Source organism: Eptatretus burgeri, chromosome 2 (assembly GCF_056783735.1).
Source record: "Eptatretus burgeri isolate ZD-2024b chromosome 2, Ebu_testis_v1, whole genome shotgun sequence".
Classification (NCBI taxonomy): domain Eukaryota; kingdom Metazoa; phylum Chordata; class Myxini; order Myxiniformes; family Myxinidae; genus Eptatretus; species Eptatretus burgeri.
The window spans coordinates 108,388,042-108,405,541 of NC_140962.1; the positions used below are offsets into that span (position 1 = coordinate 108,388,042).

The 17,500-nt window shown below is 37.7% G+C and overlaps 1 protein-coding gene across 7 annotated transcripts in view; it reads right to left on the reverse strand.

Moving 5' to 3' along the window:
• Positions 1-17,500, reverse strand: part of UNC80 (unc-80 subunit of NALCN channel complex) — a 449,893-nt gene that overhangs the window by 292,961 nt on the left and 139,432 nt on the right. For all 7 annotated transcript variants that reach the window (XM_085870661.1, XM_085870659.1, XM_085870657.1 and 4 more), the window contains 5 exons: positions 13,952-14,102; positions 13,577-13,743; positions 6,369-6,581; positions 5,392-5,527; positions 68-201 (listed from right to left, as the gene is read on the reverse strand). In XM_085870661.1, coding sequence (XP_085726787.1) covers positions 68-201; positions 5,392-5,527; positions 6,369-6,581; positions 13,577-13,743; positions 13,952-14,102 — 801 coding nt within the window. The remainder of the gene's footprint in view (positions 1-67; positions 202-5,391; positions 5,528-6,368; positions 6,582-13,576; positions 13,744-13,951; positions 14,103-17,500) is intronic.

The following is a 17,500-nucleotide window of genomic DNA, read 5'->3' on the forward strand; positions in this document are numbered from 1 at the left end:
AGCATCATCTGGATTTCCCTAAAGTGTTGAAAAGTGTAACTCTATTTTAACTGCCCTTATCTATTACCGCAGATGGCTCAGTGCGAGGTCTGGGTAATACAGGAAATGTTTCTCGTAGGAAGGAGGTGATCTCCAACAGCAACTGACATGCCGCCATTTTCACTGCATATGGACAACCACATTTTGTGGGGTTTACGCTGCCTGTACAAAATAAAAAAGAAATTATATGACACATGCATGCATGCGTACAAGTACACTCAGACTATTTTGTACTCGACAAGATGCGACAAATAACTTTCAAATGATCACTGGTCTGTGATCACAAACTACTCAAAGCAAGCAAAACTTATGGTATCAATAATCGGTGTACAGGCTTTCTGTGTTGAGCTCATTTTTTAAGGTGACCATACAGGTAAAAGTCAAATTGTGTGAGGTCAATGGAATGAATTGGCCAAGTGATTGGCCCATCACGACCTATCTAATATTCAGGAAAAAAAATAATTAAGAAAGTTTTGAACAGCATGTAGTGGCAATATGAGCAGGACCCCATCGTACCCAAAGCTTACCCTCCCTTTGAGGCCTCCAACAGCTCTCGGATGTGCAAGGAGGAATGTTTGTAGCATTTTTAGGTAATTTTCCCATGATACTCTCGGTTTGAGAAAGAATATTTAAGTCCAATGACATGACTCCATGATATAATGATCTAGTTCCGTCAAGTCGTGGCCGACTTCTGATGACTGTCATCATCAAATTTCTCCAAACATTCCTATCCTGCACTGCTTCTTGAAGCTCTGGCATAGACAGCTTGGTTTCAGCCTCCACCGCATCCATCCAGCACATATAAGGTCTTCATCTTCTTCGCTCAAACATACCAAGCATGTATGACTTCTCTAAACTTTCAGTTTCTGCATGCATGAGGCTTAAATAAAGACCAGCCCATGGGGGTCAGAGTGCTTGCTCCATGATAAAGTGCACCAAATATTGACTTTGGAGGAGTGACTCCTATGCTATCCTGTTTGTGCAGATCCTACCATCCCATACAATGTGGTTATATGATGGTTTGCCTTTCTACTAATAGGGAAGATTGCATCTTCTGAAAATAGGAGGTTATCAAGAAAACTACTGTCTTGTTCAATCACTTCAAGTAAGGTACCACAACCACAAAACACATGTGGTGTAATCCTCTTCCAATCAATTTGAAGCAACGTGCATTCCATTTCCAGTTTGAATTAGTTGATGCATCATTTGACCAAAAAGCGAGTAACTTGAAAAATAGGGAGTAACCATACTTAATACTGTACACATTGTTTTTAAGTTACAAACAATCCTATTTGGACCCCCAAAAATGGGACACCCAGTACTTGTTGATGGAGGGTGTGTGTACCAATAAAATGATTAAATTACAAGCAGCAAGACTGCAGTTGAATATGTTTGAATATGAGCATCAATTCGATCCCTCCAACCAGAACGGTGATCTCGGTGGTGCTGGGACGAGTCCCACATAATCCACAATCACAGGAGAGGCCGTTCCACCATTTTGGGGCCCAAATGAGTGCAACACATTTCATAACTCTGAGCAGATGGTGGCTATGGACATCAGAAAAGCTGGAGGCTGCATCACTGCCTTTCTCCTCAACATTAGCACCATTAACACTTTGAAATTTAAGTTTCAGTCAGTCAGGTTTGACCAAGGAAAGATAGAATTAACATTTGAACAGGGGCTCACATTGTTAAATTTTATGTTTACTGGGCTGTATGTCCTATTAACCTCCGCCATCTTGGAAGATGGATGGAGGTTACTGTTTTCACCCCTTTCTGTTTGTTTGTTTGTGAACAGTATTACGGAAAAACTCCTCGACGGATTTCGACGAAACTTGGTGGGGGGGGGGGTTAGGTATGGTCCAAGGATCATGCATTAAATTTTGGACTTGGTCCCCCCCCCCAAAAAAAATTGTTAGAGAAAAAAAAATGTTTTTTTGCATTTCTACATGTTTTAAGTGATTTCCAACCCCCCCCCAAAAGAAATTGTTCGAGAAAAAAAAATTTTTGCAACTTTTTTTTTAAACAAAATTTCGATTTTTTAATTTTTTTTGCATTTCTACATGTTTTAAGCGATTTCCAACCCATCCCCCCCCCCCCAAAAAAAAATGGAGAAAAGAACTATAATTCTGTCAGCACTGTTGACATCATATTTAATGAATAAGATATAAGGTTCACTTGAGTGACCCAGCAGTATTGGCGGCGGAGGTTTTGCACTCTCCCGAGTGCTCCACTCTAGTTTCACTGTGCAGAGATCTCGAGAAATGGTAAATACCCTTTCTTATTGCTAATTATTCATTGAACTTCCACTCGTCAGTAAGGTCATTGAATCCATCATCGAAGCTAACATCAAATCCTTCCTTTTCTCCATTGGCCTGATCTCAGATCATGAGTACTTTCTGACTTTATCACCTTGTTCATGACTTCACCATCTGCCATTACATCCCTCATCATTCAGATAGGCATGCAATGGCTTCTTCACTCTCTGTGGACCTTCATAGATTGAGAGGCTTCAGCCTCATCCCCACTGTGTCTGGTTGTTTGTTTTTGTGTGTGTGATATCATTGTTAGGAAATGTGTGTGAAAAAACGAGATGTGTGTGATCATTGACATTTCTTTTGGTGAGGCTTCTCCTGATTTGTCATTATCTTGTGGTGGAAAATCCACTGTACTGTTTCTTCAATATTTACGTTTATGTATTTATTTGATTCTTGTGTATTGACTGACTGCATGCACGCAACTGAGGTTGTGGATGGAGGTAAACTACTGATGTGGATCCACCGTTTGGAGGGGTTCTGGGCTGAAATGATCAGAACCTCGAGGAAGAACGGTGCCCAGCTGATCATCCATGCAGTCAAGAAAGTGTGTGTTTGTGTGTGTGTGTGTGTGTGTGTGTGTGTGTGTGTGTGTGTGTGTGTGTGTGCGTGCGTGCGTGCGTGCGTGCGTGTGTGTGTGTGTGTGTGTGTGCATGCATTTGTTTGTTTGTTTTTGTGTTTATGAGTGTTTGTTTTTGTTTGTGTGTGTGTTTTTATCTCTATTTATTTATTTCTATTTATTTGTAATCATCATTTATTTATTTGTGAGTGCTTGTGTGTGTGATAGAATTGTTTGGAACAGTTGTGTGAAAAAATGAGGTCTGTATGTGTGTGTGTGTGTGTGTGTGTGTGTGTGTGTGTGTGTGTGTGTGTGTGTGTGTGTGTGTGAGTGATGTTTTTTGTGGAGTTCTACTGGAGCTTTCCGATGTGGAATGTGATACACCGAAATGATTGTCATCATTTCCTGAGTTGAGTAAGCTAATTAACTACAAGGAACCCAGAAGAATTCCCATGTTTTAAATGCACGCCATGTTAAGGTGTATATATGTACTTCTGCAGTTTAATACGTAGTTCTGCAGCATGACATTCTATTTTCAAAATAAATAACCAAAATAATGACAATATTGTAACAATTCATAATATTAAGACAAATGATATGAACAACAATAATAATAGTATCATTTGGCAAGAACAATAACGAACGTTTAATCTCTGACCAACGGGCCCAATAGTAATTCTAAAGGTTTCTAAAGGGTAATTCCAAAGGGTTCTGAAAGATCATTCTTGTCGATTCTATTGGGTTCTAAAGGGTAATTCTAGTGGATTCTAGTAGGTTCTAAAGAGTAATTCTAAAGGGCAATTCTAAAGGAAGATAAAGGGTAATTGTAGTGGGTTCCGATAGGTTCAAAATGGTAATTCTAGTGAATTATAATGGTGTCCAAATGGTAGTTCTGGAAGGCTCTGAAGGATGATTCAAAAGGGTAATTGTAAAGGGTAATTGCAAAGGGCAATTCTATGGGGGATATTCTAAAGGGTAATTCTAAAGGACAATTCCAAAGGGTAATTCCAAAGGGTAATTCCAAAGAGTAATTCTAAAGGGTAATTCTGAAGGATAATTCCAAAGAGTAATTCTAAAGAAGAATTCTGAAGGATAATTCCAACGGGTAATTCGAAAGGGAAATTCTAAAGGGTTATTCTAAAATCTAAAGGGTTATTCTAAAGGGTAGTTCTAAAGAGTAATTCTAAAGGGTTCTAAAGAGTAATTCTAAAGGGTTCTCAAGAGTAATTCCAAAAGGTAATTCTCAAGGGTATTGCTAAAAAAAAGGGTGGTTTTAAAGGTTAATTCAAAAAGGCAATTCTCAAGGGTTATTCTCAAGGGTAGTTCTAAAGAGTAATTCTAAAAGGTAATTTCAATGGGTCTTGCTAAAAAAGGGTGGTTTGAAAGGTTAATTCTAAAGGGCAATTCTAAAGGATTATTCTGAAGGATAATTCCAAAGAGTAATTCTAAAAGGTAATTCTAAAGGGTCTTGCTAAAAAAGGGTGGTTTTAAAGGTTAATTCTAAAGGTTAATTCTAAACGGCAATTTTAAAGGTAATTCTAAAGGGTACTTCTCAACGGCTATTTTAAAGGTTATTCTAAAGGGTACTTCTCAACGGCTATTTTAAAGGTAATTCTAAAGGGTACTTCTCAACAGCAATTTTAAAGGTAATTCTAAAGGGTAATTCTAAACGGCAATTTTAAAGGTAATTCTAAAGGGTAATTCTAAATGGCAATTTTAAAGGTAATTTTAAAGGGTAATTCTAAACGGCAATTTTAAAGGTAATTCTAAAGGGTAATTCTAAACGGCAATTTTAAAGGTAATTCTAAAGGGTAATTCTAAAAGGTAATTCTAAAGGGTCTTGCTAAAAAAAAAGGTGGTTTTAAAGGTTAATTCTAAAGGGTTATTCGAAAGGGTCGTTCTAAAGAGTAATTCTAAATGGTTCTAAAGAGTAATTCTAAAAGGTAATTCTAAAGGGTCTTGCTAAAAAAATGGTGGTTTTAAAGGTTAATTCTAAAGGGTAATTCTAAATGGCAATTTTAAAAGTAATTCTAAAGGAGAATTCTAAATGGCAATTTTAAAGGTAATTCTAAAGGGTAATTCTAAACGGCAATTTAAAGGTAATTCTAAAGGGTAATTCTAAACGGCAATTTTAAAGGTAATTCTAAAGGGTAATTCCAAACGGCAATTTTAAAGGTAATTCTAAAGGGTAATTCTAAACGGCAATTTTAAAGGCAGTTCTAAAGGATAATTCCAAACGGCAATTTTAAAGGTAATTCTAAAGGGTAATTCTAAACGGCAATTTTAAAGGTAATTCTAAAGGGTAATTCTAAACGGCAATTTTAAAGGGTAACTCTGAGGGGTTCCAAAGGGTTTCAAAGAGTAGTTCTCGAGGTTAATTGTAAAGGTTAATTCTAAAGGGTTCTAAAGGTTAATTATAAAGCTAAATTCTAAAGGATAATTCTAAAAGGAAATTATAAAAACAATGCTGCAACTCACTGTCATCCAAGAAATCCTCCTCTTCATCTTCCTTTTTCAGCAGCCGTTTTATGTCATCATCACTCCCTTGATTTCGAATCTGTGAAGTGCTTTCACTCTCAGCAAGACAGAGTTCAGCAAGTCGGACACCAATCGCCTTTTGGAACATGGGAGAGGATTTGTGGGTTCCTTATACAAATGGTTGACCACATTAAACCAAATATGTTCAAGACAGCAAAATGACTCCCTCACTACCATTTTTAGCTCATCTGGAACAAAAAATGTTCAGGTGAGGTATTATCATTGTACAGTATCCCATCAGTCAGTCAATGAATCAGTATGTAAACACTCGGAACTTCTTCTCCGAAACCACACACACGACTTCGAAGAAACTTGACCACAACCTTCATCACCCGTGATGTACTAAAGTTTTGGGATCTGATCGAGATGTTTCAGATAATGAAGATGTTTCAGATAATGTCATAGATTATAATTGCCATGTGTTTAAATGATATGGTATTAGAGTACAAATGAGTAAATGCAATTATATACAAGAGATCTATTTGAAAATAACTTGGCAAGAATGATCTAGATAAGACCCGATTACAATTGCTGGATATGAATTGGACCGTATTCAAAGACAGTTGCCTCCAACTAATAATGAGGACATTCAATTTAAATTTTAAAATAATTCATCCTGTGAATTTGCTCTCCATAAGTAACTTTCCATGAACTAAGTTCATCCTTTCAGCTGTTTTGCAATCCTGAAATTGCTTTTGTTAGTGTTTAGCACCAGCTGCATTGAGCTGAGCCATGAAGCTGGATGAGCAAAAGTTGAGATAAAGTATCACGGCATTTCATAGGTGAGTGGAACTGCACACTGGTGCACAACAAACTAAGCATTACTCGTTGTTTATGTACAGGGGTAAATGGATCCACACGAGTGTAAAATTGAGTGTATGAGTGCTATAAAAATGTGTGAATGAAACAATTATCACCTCTCCCCACTGATAGAAGAGGCGTGCAGCATTCCACTGCAAACGCTGGTTTCTCCGTGTGCCAGGGACAGGTGAACGACCACGAGAGAGGCCACGGCGTGGCACTGGTAGGAAATGGCCCTTCATCCATTCAGGCCAAGCTCCACGGTTACACCGGTGCACAAAGCGTGCACATTCAAGGTAAAGTGCAGCCCGTGCCAGCACAGGTGCTTCCTACCATGAAACATACAGAGGATGGGTGTAAATTACTGCAAGATGGAAGAAATGAGAGGATAACACATACTCATTGAATTTATATCAAGTCGATGTTGACCAAAAGTGTAACGTGTACTGTTGTTGAAAAATATCAAATTCAGTATTATAGGAGAAAAAGAATTGTTGTCCCCAATACAAACTGGCCCTCTAAAACTGCCTGATCCAAAACTACATTATCTGAAGATGAATGTTACTTTTTTATTTGATTGTGTAAAAGTGACTTGCCAGCAGTAGGCCCATATGGACACATGTGCAAGATCTTCCTCAATTTCAAAAGCTTTAAGCACCTAATCACTGGGAAATGGAAAGACCTGAAAAAGCAGGATGTTGGCAGGATAAAGCAAGACCCTACATGAGTGCAACTCCCGAACAAGGTCTTCAATAAAGAACAAGAAAAGAGTGGGAATGTGTGGAACCATGGGGTATGCCTTCACAAATAGGCAATGCTCAAGATACCCCCCCCCCCTTTATGACTCCATTGCATTGCAATTTGACAGGTACTCAGTAACGAAATGCTACAGCAGGCCTCAAAGCCCAACTGATGGTCTAGTTTGAAAATGAGACCCTTGTCATAGAGCATTAAAAACTAGAAAGAGCAATCAGAGATTGCAGAGCCTCGCCAGAACTTATTTTGTATTGTCTTAATGTAATTTTGTGTGGTGTATTTTGTATGGCGTTTGTGTACTGGTGTGTTACAAAATTAGAACTGCCACTTTATAACTACTGGCAGTGATCAGCTGGGCGAACTATAATTGCTGGCAATGCAGGACCGGGTACCAAGACGTCCCGCTTTGATGCAACCCTGCTTTGCTTGAACACCTGACCCTGACCCATGACGTTTTTCATTATTATGAAATTTGATTTAGAATGGGATTAAAATAAATTCAAGTCAAATCAAATGGAAGACCAAATCGGTACAGTCCTGCATTGGAGTCATCAGAAGGAACCCGAACAAGCAAAAAGCAAAGATGAAGTCATCAGGAGGAACGTGGATAGGATTCGCATTTCAGCTGCGAATCCTCTACCCTCAAACCCATCCAGGCAAAGCCAAGGGAACCTTTTTCAAAAACATAAATAAATAAAAAATAAAAAATAACCCCCCCCCCAAAAAAAATTCTGCCTGCCAGACCATGTGTCCGATCACGTTGAAATTTAAAACTTTTTTTCTGCATCACCACTCGAGCATAATTCTGAAGTTTCATGTCGATTGATTCAGCGGTTCCAGAGAAAACATTATTTAATATTTTTATTCAATCCAATATGGCTGCCAAACCATGTAACCTATCCATTATTCCTTAAAAAAATTGTACCCCCAAGGCTTGGGGAACATTTTTTGAAGTTTCCCCTCGATCGTTCCAGCCATTCTGGAGAAGAAGCTTTTTATAGGTTTTATGGTAAATCCAATTTGGCTGCCAAACCATATGACCGATGACGTAATATGTGTGAACCTTTTGTTCCTCATGGATAGGTCTTCATACCTGTAATATTTCACCTTGATCTGTTCAGCCACTTCAGAGAAGAAGATATTTGAATGTTTTTTGTTTTAAACAAAATGGCTGCATAATATCATGTGACCAATGACATCATCAATTTTTTTTCTGTGGATCATTTTATCCCAAGATGACCCTCAAAATTTTCATACTGATCAGATGGAGCATTCTGCATATGCAATTATGACATAATGAAGGCACCTCTGATGTGCCTTCATCCAACTTATTCCCTATGAGGAGTACTTGCCATGTGCCAAGTTTCAATTTTTTCCTTGGTGCGGTTACAGAGATACAGAGGTCCAAAGTTTTTCCATTTTTCCAACATGGATGCCACACGACACGGCCAATGATGTCATAATTATGATTAAAACATCCTACTTGAGTCGTGCAGTCACACCTATGCTGAAAATTTTGTCTCAATCCGACAAGCGGTTGCGGAGAAAAACACGAAAGTTCTGTGCAACCAAACAAACAAACAAACGAAAAATTACTTGGAGTGACACGTGGCGAAACGAAACGGCACTTGATAGAGCACATACCTCCACCAGGCTGAACAGTATACATTTTGTCTGCCACTGATAGATCCAATCAGAATCCGGTCCTGAACCAAAATCAAATATGCTTGTTCTTGTCACCGAACCAACTCTTCCACCTCATTTTGTCATAACTCGTCCACAACTTTTAGAGATCTCATGTGATCCACAATTTTTGGCCCCAACTCTCAATGGTGAAGAATCACTTAAAAATTATTGTATCCGGATCCGGATTCAAATCTTCACCAAAATTGAATCGTTTCGTCCTCGTCACACACCCAACCTGTCCACCAAGTTTCGCCCAAATCCATCCAAAATCTTTCGAGATATTGTGGTATATATTATTATTGGCCATATCTCTCAATGATGAGGAATTACTTTAAAATTCTCATCTCCAGATCGGAATTGGGTTAATCAGCAAAATTTAATCGATTTGTCCATGTCACACACACATGTCCACAAAGTTTTATCCGAATCCATCCACAACTTTTTGAGATATTGTGCAATGTCACTTTTCGCTCCATCTCTCAATGGTGAAGAATCACTAAAAAAATTTAATAGTTCTCATATCTGGAACTGGATTTGGATCTTCACCAAAATTGAATCGTTTCATCCTTGTCACACACTTAAATTGTCCACCAAGTTATGTGTGAATCCATCGATAACCATTTGAGATATTGTGCTATATATCGTTTTTGGCCGTATCTCTCAATGCTGAAGAATCACTGAAAAAATTAAGAAGTTCTCGTAACTGGATCCGGATTTAGATCTTCACCAAAATTGGATAATTTGATCCTTGTCACACTCCCAACCTGTCCACACACTTTCTGTGGAATCCATCCATAATCATTTGAAATTTTGTGCTGTATATCGTTTTTGGCCGGACCTCTCAATGGTGAAGAATCACGTAAGAAAATTTTCATATCCTGATCCGGATTCGGATCTTCACCAAAGTTAATTGTTGCTGTCCTTGGCGGGTCACCAACACACAAAAAAGTTCAGAACGATTGTTTGAAAACTGTGGCCAAAAATAATGTGACAAACAGATAGTCTGTGGGCTTATGTAAAAAAAAGAAAAATTTTGGGTAGATTTTTTGCACCCATGTTTGAACACATCGATAAACTTCACTGATTCAGAAAAAAGGGTGCCAGTTTTTCTATTAGCTTTTAGGGCCTCCATTTTGAATTTCAAAATGGCTGCCAATTTTACCCTATATGTATGATTTTTAGGTATTTAACATGATTTTGAACATATAATTCAAAGTGTGTGCAAATAGAGTTTGGGTACCAAATGCATTGTAGTTGAGGAAACTGTTCATCTGAACTCTGTTTGCATGGATATCAACAGGTTTGATGTTAATGTCAAGAAATATTGGTATGAATGTGACACTTATTACTGGTATCTGACGAATATTTTATGCTTGCAATATGATGCATATCCACTGTGAACCAAATAACTTACTGCTTTATTCAGAAGACCAAAAAATGCACAGTGGACATCCCATCCTATAAAATACTTAAGGCATTGAAATTTATGGCAACTTGTTAATTTCACTTATTATATGGTTATGATTCCAGATTAACCATGGTGCCCTGTGGAGAACCATCATGTAAAAAGCATGCAACTGAACCTTCCATTGACTTTCGAATCTGCTTGTTGTGTCAAGGAGACAAGTTCACTGACATTAAAGGTGTTCATTAACTGGAGCATCTGCGACTACCAGAACTGGAATCATACCAATCATTGTTGGACTGTGTAAGCAAGAGGGCTCAATATCAAAACCCTGAGTATGTTCGTTTGCATCAACAACTGAGTGTCAATCTGGAAGAAGTGATTGGCATGCAGGAGTTTGCCTTCACCAACAAAATTCTCATGGCACCAGATGGATCTATTCATCCCACTACAGACAAGAGCACAGTGATAAAGCTTCTGGAAGATCTGGTGGCCAATGACACAGATCAAGCTTCTGCACAACCTGCCGAGTTTGAAGAGGGATCTGAGACATGTCTTGTAGTTGATGGAATGGGAGTGGTACAAGAATTAATGGCAGTCAAAAATTTCAAGACTTGCAAAGAACTTGCAACATCCTTTGTCACACTCATTGACTCAAAGGCTCGTGGATATTGTCAAGTGCAAGTTATATTTGATAATTACACAAGAATGTATCACTGAAGGAGCAGACTAAAGAGTGGCGGAAAGGCAAGCTGAAGGGAACTAAATCCTACATTGTTAAAGACTCAACAGGCATCAAAGACAAAAAAAAGTTTCTCGCCAGCAGCAACACAAAGGATTCACTAACTCTCTACCTTTCCCATCAGCTCATCCACTACAGTACCGTCAAGGTTATGACTGCAACACGGAAAGAGGTCATGACGAATTATGAAGTTGAAACAATGACCGGTATCAGCACACAGGAAGAGGCAGACACTCTTATAATTTATCATGCTGTAGAAGTTGCGAACAATGGAATGAATGTCCACATATATTCACAAGACACTGATGTGCTACTTTTGGCTCCACGAAGAACACCACGACTTGGCAACCATTCTGCACTAATCATGGGCACAAGCGAAAGATGACGGAAAGTCTTCCTACAGCCTATATACGACAAGATTGGCCTAGAGAAATCGGCAGCTTTGATCAACTGGCATGCTCTCACAGGCTCTGATATGACAGGACATATCCAAGGGAAGGGAAAGAAGGGGTGCTTTACAACTTTCCTGAAGGCAAGCCACACCATTCTGAGAGCACTAGCTGACCTTGTTGAAGGGGATGAGCCATCTGAAGAAGTTCTTCGTGGTTGTGAAGAGTTTCTTTGCTCTCTTTTCTCTCCAGTTGGAGTCCACTTTGGGCAAGCAAAGATGCTGAGATGGTTTTTGTTCAAGCAACTCACAGATGAACAAGGAGTTGACAAACTGCCACCGACTCAGGGAGCATGGATTGAACATATATGCCGTGCCCATGTCCAGTGTAATATCTGGCACCAGGATATGGTATTGAACCCAACTTTTCTTGACCCTTTGACTTTGGGGTGGCGAAACCAAGACAAAAAGCAACTGATTGTTCTTTCTCAGGTTGCACCAGCTCGTCTCGGTGCTGCAGCTCGTCAGGTGTAACTGTGAGAAATAAAAGTGTTCAAGAAGGTGCCTATGCAGAGGAAACAGTGTGGTCTGTACCGAACTTTGCAAATGTGGTGGGGAAGGCGACAGCTGTACGAACATAACACCACCAAGGATTGGCGTAGATCTAGAAGATGATTGAAGCAATGACAATTATAAATGTTTAATCAGTAACATTGACACTCCCGATTCATACATGTAGCATTTTCATAACTTTGAAAAAAAACATATCCATCTTCTAATTGTATAACCGCCCAAATAAGTTTATATTGAATTACATGCTCTTTATTATTTCTGTTAAATGTTTTGGAGGATTGGCAAAGAGTGTTCCAATCATAAATATGTTGTTATTATTGAAATCCTCCTGTGCCAAAACATATGATCAGACACCAAAAACATCTTCTTATGTCTATTGGTTCAAAAGTAATGGCATTTTACATAGAAAACCCCCGAAATCAGGCGGCCATCTTGAATTTTTTCCAATATTTAGAGTATTTCTAGTGCTCTTAGTTTGCTTCAAATGAATCTTTGTCCCCTTTATATGAGTTTAGATAAAATAAAATAAATATTGTATGACATTTGAATGAATAGTTCAAACAGCTTGGTTAATTTGCAATATTATTTTTAAAAGAAGATTTTCGGCGGTGGCCATTTTGAAATTCAAAATGGAGGCCCTAAATGTTAATGGAAAAACTGGCACCTTTTTTTTTTCTAAACCAGTGAAGTTTCTAGATGCGTTTAGACATGGGTAACACGAATCTACCCCCAAAAAATGACAAATCCAGAAAATGTTACATAAGCCCACGGACTATGAGAGACAGATAGACAAACAGACAAACGCAACAGACCAACATACTTGGCAAAAAAAAAATTTCAACAAGTAACAAACAGAGACAAACAAACGGACCCAAATGAAATACCCTCTCCTTCGGCAAGGGTAACTCATGAAATATCGAAAGTGATATTTCTCACTTCATGTCTGTCATGATGGTCAAGTGTGTCAGAGCATGTCTGAGTAAGATTCACAAGTGAATGAATTTGGGAGTAATGTTAACGAAAATCCAAACAGTTCATGATGATAAACATAATAATCATGAACTATGAACTCCATAACGCCAAAGTGAATGTGGAAAAGGCTGACAGGACGGCATTGGATTGGTTTTGATATCCCTTTTCTGGACAGGTATCATTTTGAGGTTATCCAATTAATCGACCTGGTTCCTTCATCAGTGCAAAACCCTGCTCAGGTATACAAAGTTGGAGGGTAATAGGTAGAATGCTATCAGACTTTAAATTATTCAAAAATAAGCTCAGCTACTTTTTGGTCAGAAAGGAACAAACTCAGGGGTTCCCCCCCCCCCAACCTTAAAGGAAAATCTGCACCAGGGAAAAATTAGATAAATTTGCCGAGGTTATATTTTAGGCTTAATGGTGCACTCCTACATAAAAAAGATGAGTAGAAAACAAAGATAATTATCAGTTGTTGTAATTCCTATCAGTGCTGAACTTTCAAAAATCGGGGATAGTTTGTGGACCACATGTTAAAAAGTAACCATTCACATGAAACTCATTCACATGAAACCATTCACATGAAACTGAATGCTACTAACATGGCATAGAGAAGAGCAAGATATTTGAACAATTGACCAGTTATAAGGCAAAAAAGTGAAAATTCATGATTTAGCAGAAATTGGACACATCTGTTTTAGAATCTCATTTCCATTCATCCCAAAGCCAGCGGTTAAAACAATGACATTGAAATTGCTTGGCATGACTGGGTTTGCTCAAAAATCATGAAGAGGAACCTGACCAGATCAAGAGTGGCAGCTAATATGGAGGCGTCAGGAACGGTGCCTGGACTGCAGCAATTGAACAAAAACTGCAGACGTTTCATGCCAAGGCAAAGGGCTGCCAAGTTCACCAGAGTGCGACGGCGTTGCCCCTCCTGGGCAAGGTGCTCCTCCAGCATCTGCTCAACTGGTGTACATATTGCAACTTTAATGTCCTGAGAGAATGTCCACTTCAACTATGTTTGCTTCGTATTGAGATTAAATAAAGTTTCATCAGTTTTTGATCCAAAGTTAAATAAATTACTTGATCAGTTTTCAATTGTTAATTTCATGATTCTCTCAGTGACTTTGCTTTCGTACTTATGTCATTGAACATTGAAATTAGGGTGACTCACTGTCTTTCTCCTCTGGATGAGCCACCTTTGAGGGATGTCTACGACTGACTCTCCATTTGCTAAGCCGCTTGAAGAAGTTTTCTTCTTCCTCTTGACGTGCCTCCTCCAGTACTCCAACCTCTGACAGTTTTGTGGTGCTTGTAAATTTAACCTAAATACATAAGCCGGAGAATGTAACAAAAAAAAGAGAAAATATTTAATGCAGGCATGATAATGGTTTTTGCCCAAAAAGCTTGAAAGAAAAACATTTGAAGTTGGGAAAATGGGATCCCCTTTCTGTGTTCAGGACAAATCCTAAGACAAAGCATGATGAAGCGACTGGATTTATCAAGGTGGAGCTGCCAAATTAATGGCTCCCATGAAACATATTTTTTCATGAAATGTATGTTTAAAGAGAGAAATTAACATATAATTGATAACGTATTCCCAAAGCTCGTTTTATTACACCTATTAAAAATATATATATTTCTATATATATGTACCTTGTCGAGACTCGTATGAGAGAAGTCGGGGGAAGTATTTATCATTATTAACATCTTTTGTAGATATATATATATATATATATACATATATATATATATACATATATATATATATATATATATATATATATATATATATATATATATATATATATATATACATATATATATATATATATATATACATATACATATACATATACATATACACACACACACATATACATATATTGCATACATATACTGTATATGAGGTCCATCTAAAAAGTAACAGGACTGACCTCACAGAAATTTCATTCCAAAAAATATATTTAAATCACAGCTTATCCCCTTCAAAATAGTTTTCCTCCCTTCTGGAAGCTTCCCAAAAAGGGGCGTGCACTCTTGTTCCCCCCTCCCCGCGCCGTGCGGGGGACGAGGAAAGTCAGTTTTGGCTCGGGGCCAGGGAATTATTCCCCCAAAATCAGGCCCCCACCTTTTCTCACCTTTGACCTCTGGCTCAAATCGCACCTCCCCCATGCCAAAGCACGGGCGTTTTGGGCGGGAGATCGGCAGGAGATATTTAAGCTGCCACTCCGCTCCTTTCATCCGTCCCGCGGAGATCGTGACCACACGGTGCTTGTTGAATGGCGAGTGGCGAAGATGTGGTGGTGTAGTTGTGGAAGGTGGCGTCGTGGTGTGAATGGCATGATTGTTGGCGTCGTGTCGTGAATGGCGTGATCATTGAGATGTTGGTTGTGCCGATGTTCATTGTTGTTCTTGCACCAAATTAACGACAGCAAAAGAAAAACGACGAACTGAAGAATCGCAGCCCGAATGGATCACATATATTCCCTCAATACAACGGGTTTGGGCTAACGACACATGAACTTACTGATATATCTCACCTGAGGACCCTTTATGGTGTAATGCGAATTTCCACAGCCATAACAATCTACATATATATATATATATATATATATATATATATATATATATATATATATATATATATATATATATATATATATATATATATATATATATATATATATATATATATATATATATATATATATATATATATATATATATATATATATATATATATATATATATATATATATATATATATATATATATATATATATATATATATATATATATATATATATATATATATATATATATATATATATATATATATATATATATATATATATATATATATATATATATATATATATATATATATATATATATTTATATGTATATATATATATATAGACAGATATATATATGTATATATATATATATATATATATATATATATATATATTTATATATATATATTTATATGTATATATATATATATATATATATATTTATATGTATATATATATATATATATATATATATATATTTATATGTATATATATATATATATATATATATTTATATGTATATATATATATATATATATATATATATTTATATATATTTATATGTATATATATATATATATATTTATATGTATATATATATATATATATATATATATATATATATATATATATATATATATATATATATATATATATATATATATATATATATATATATATATATATATACAGTGGGGAGAACAAGTATTTGATACACTGCTGATTTTGCAGGTTTTCCCACTTACAAAGCATGTACAGGTCTGTAATTTTTATCATAGGTACACTTCAACTGTGAAAGACGGAATCGAAAACAAAAATCCTGAAAAACACATTGTATGATTTTTAAATAATTAATTTGCATTTTATTGCATGAAATAAGTATTTGATCACCTACCAACCAGTAAGAATTCCGGCTCTCACAGACCTGTTAGTTTTGTCTTTAAGAAGCCCTCCCATTCTCCACTCATTACCTGTATTAACTGCACCTGTGTGAATTCATTATCTGCAAAAAAGACAGCTGTCCACACTCAATCAATCAGACTCCAACCTCTCCACAATGGGCAAGACCAGAGAGCTGTCTTAAGGACATCAGGGACAAAATTGTATACTTGCACAAAGCTGGGATGGGCTTCAGGACAATAGGCAAGCAGCTTGGTGAGAAGGCAACAACTGTTGGTGCAATTATTAGAAAATGGAAGAAGTTCAAGATAACAGACAATCTCCCTCGGTCTGGGGCTCCATGCAAGAGCTCACCTCGTGGAGCCTCAATGATCATGAGAAAGGTGAGGGATCAGCCCAGAACTACACGGCAGGATCTTCAATGACCTGGAGAGTCAATGACCTGGAGAGAGCTGGGACCACAGTATCAAAGAAAACCACAAGTAACACACTACGCCGTCATGGATTAAAATCCTGCAGTGCACGCAAGGTCCCTCTGCTCAAGCCAGCACATGTCCAGGCCCGTCTGAAGTTTGCCAATGACCATCTGGATGATCCAGAGGAGGAATGGGAGAAGGTCATGTGGTCTGATGAGACCAAAATAGAGCTTTTTGGTTTAAGCTGCACTCGCCGTGTTTGGAGGAAGAAGAAGGATAAGTACAACCCCAAGAACACCATCCCAACCGTGAAGCATGGAGGTGGAAACATCATTCGTTGGGGATGCTTTTCTGCAAAGGGGACAGGACGACTGCACTGTATTGAGGGGAGAATGGATGGGGCCATGTATCGCGAGATCTTGGCCAACAACCTCTTTCCCTCAACAAGAGCATTGAAGATGGGGCGTGGCTGGGTCTTCCAGCATGACAATGACCCGAAACACACAGCCAGGACAACTAAGGAGTGGCTCCGTAAGAAGCATCTCAAGGTCCTGGAGTGGCCGAGCCAGTCTCCAGACCTGAACCCAATGGAAAATCTTTGGAGGGAGCTGAAGGTCTGTGTTGCCCAGTGACAGCCCCGAAACCTGAAGGATCTGGAGAAGATCTGTATGGAGGAGTGGGCCAAAATCCCTGCTGCAGTCTGTGCAAACGTGGTTAAGAACTACAGGAAACGTCTGATCTCTGTAATTGCAAACAAAGGTTTCTGTACCAAATATTAAGTTCTGTTTTTCTGATGTATCAAATACTTATTTCATGCAATAAAATGCA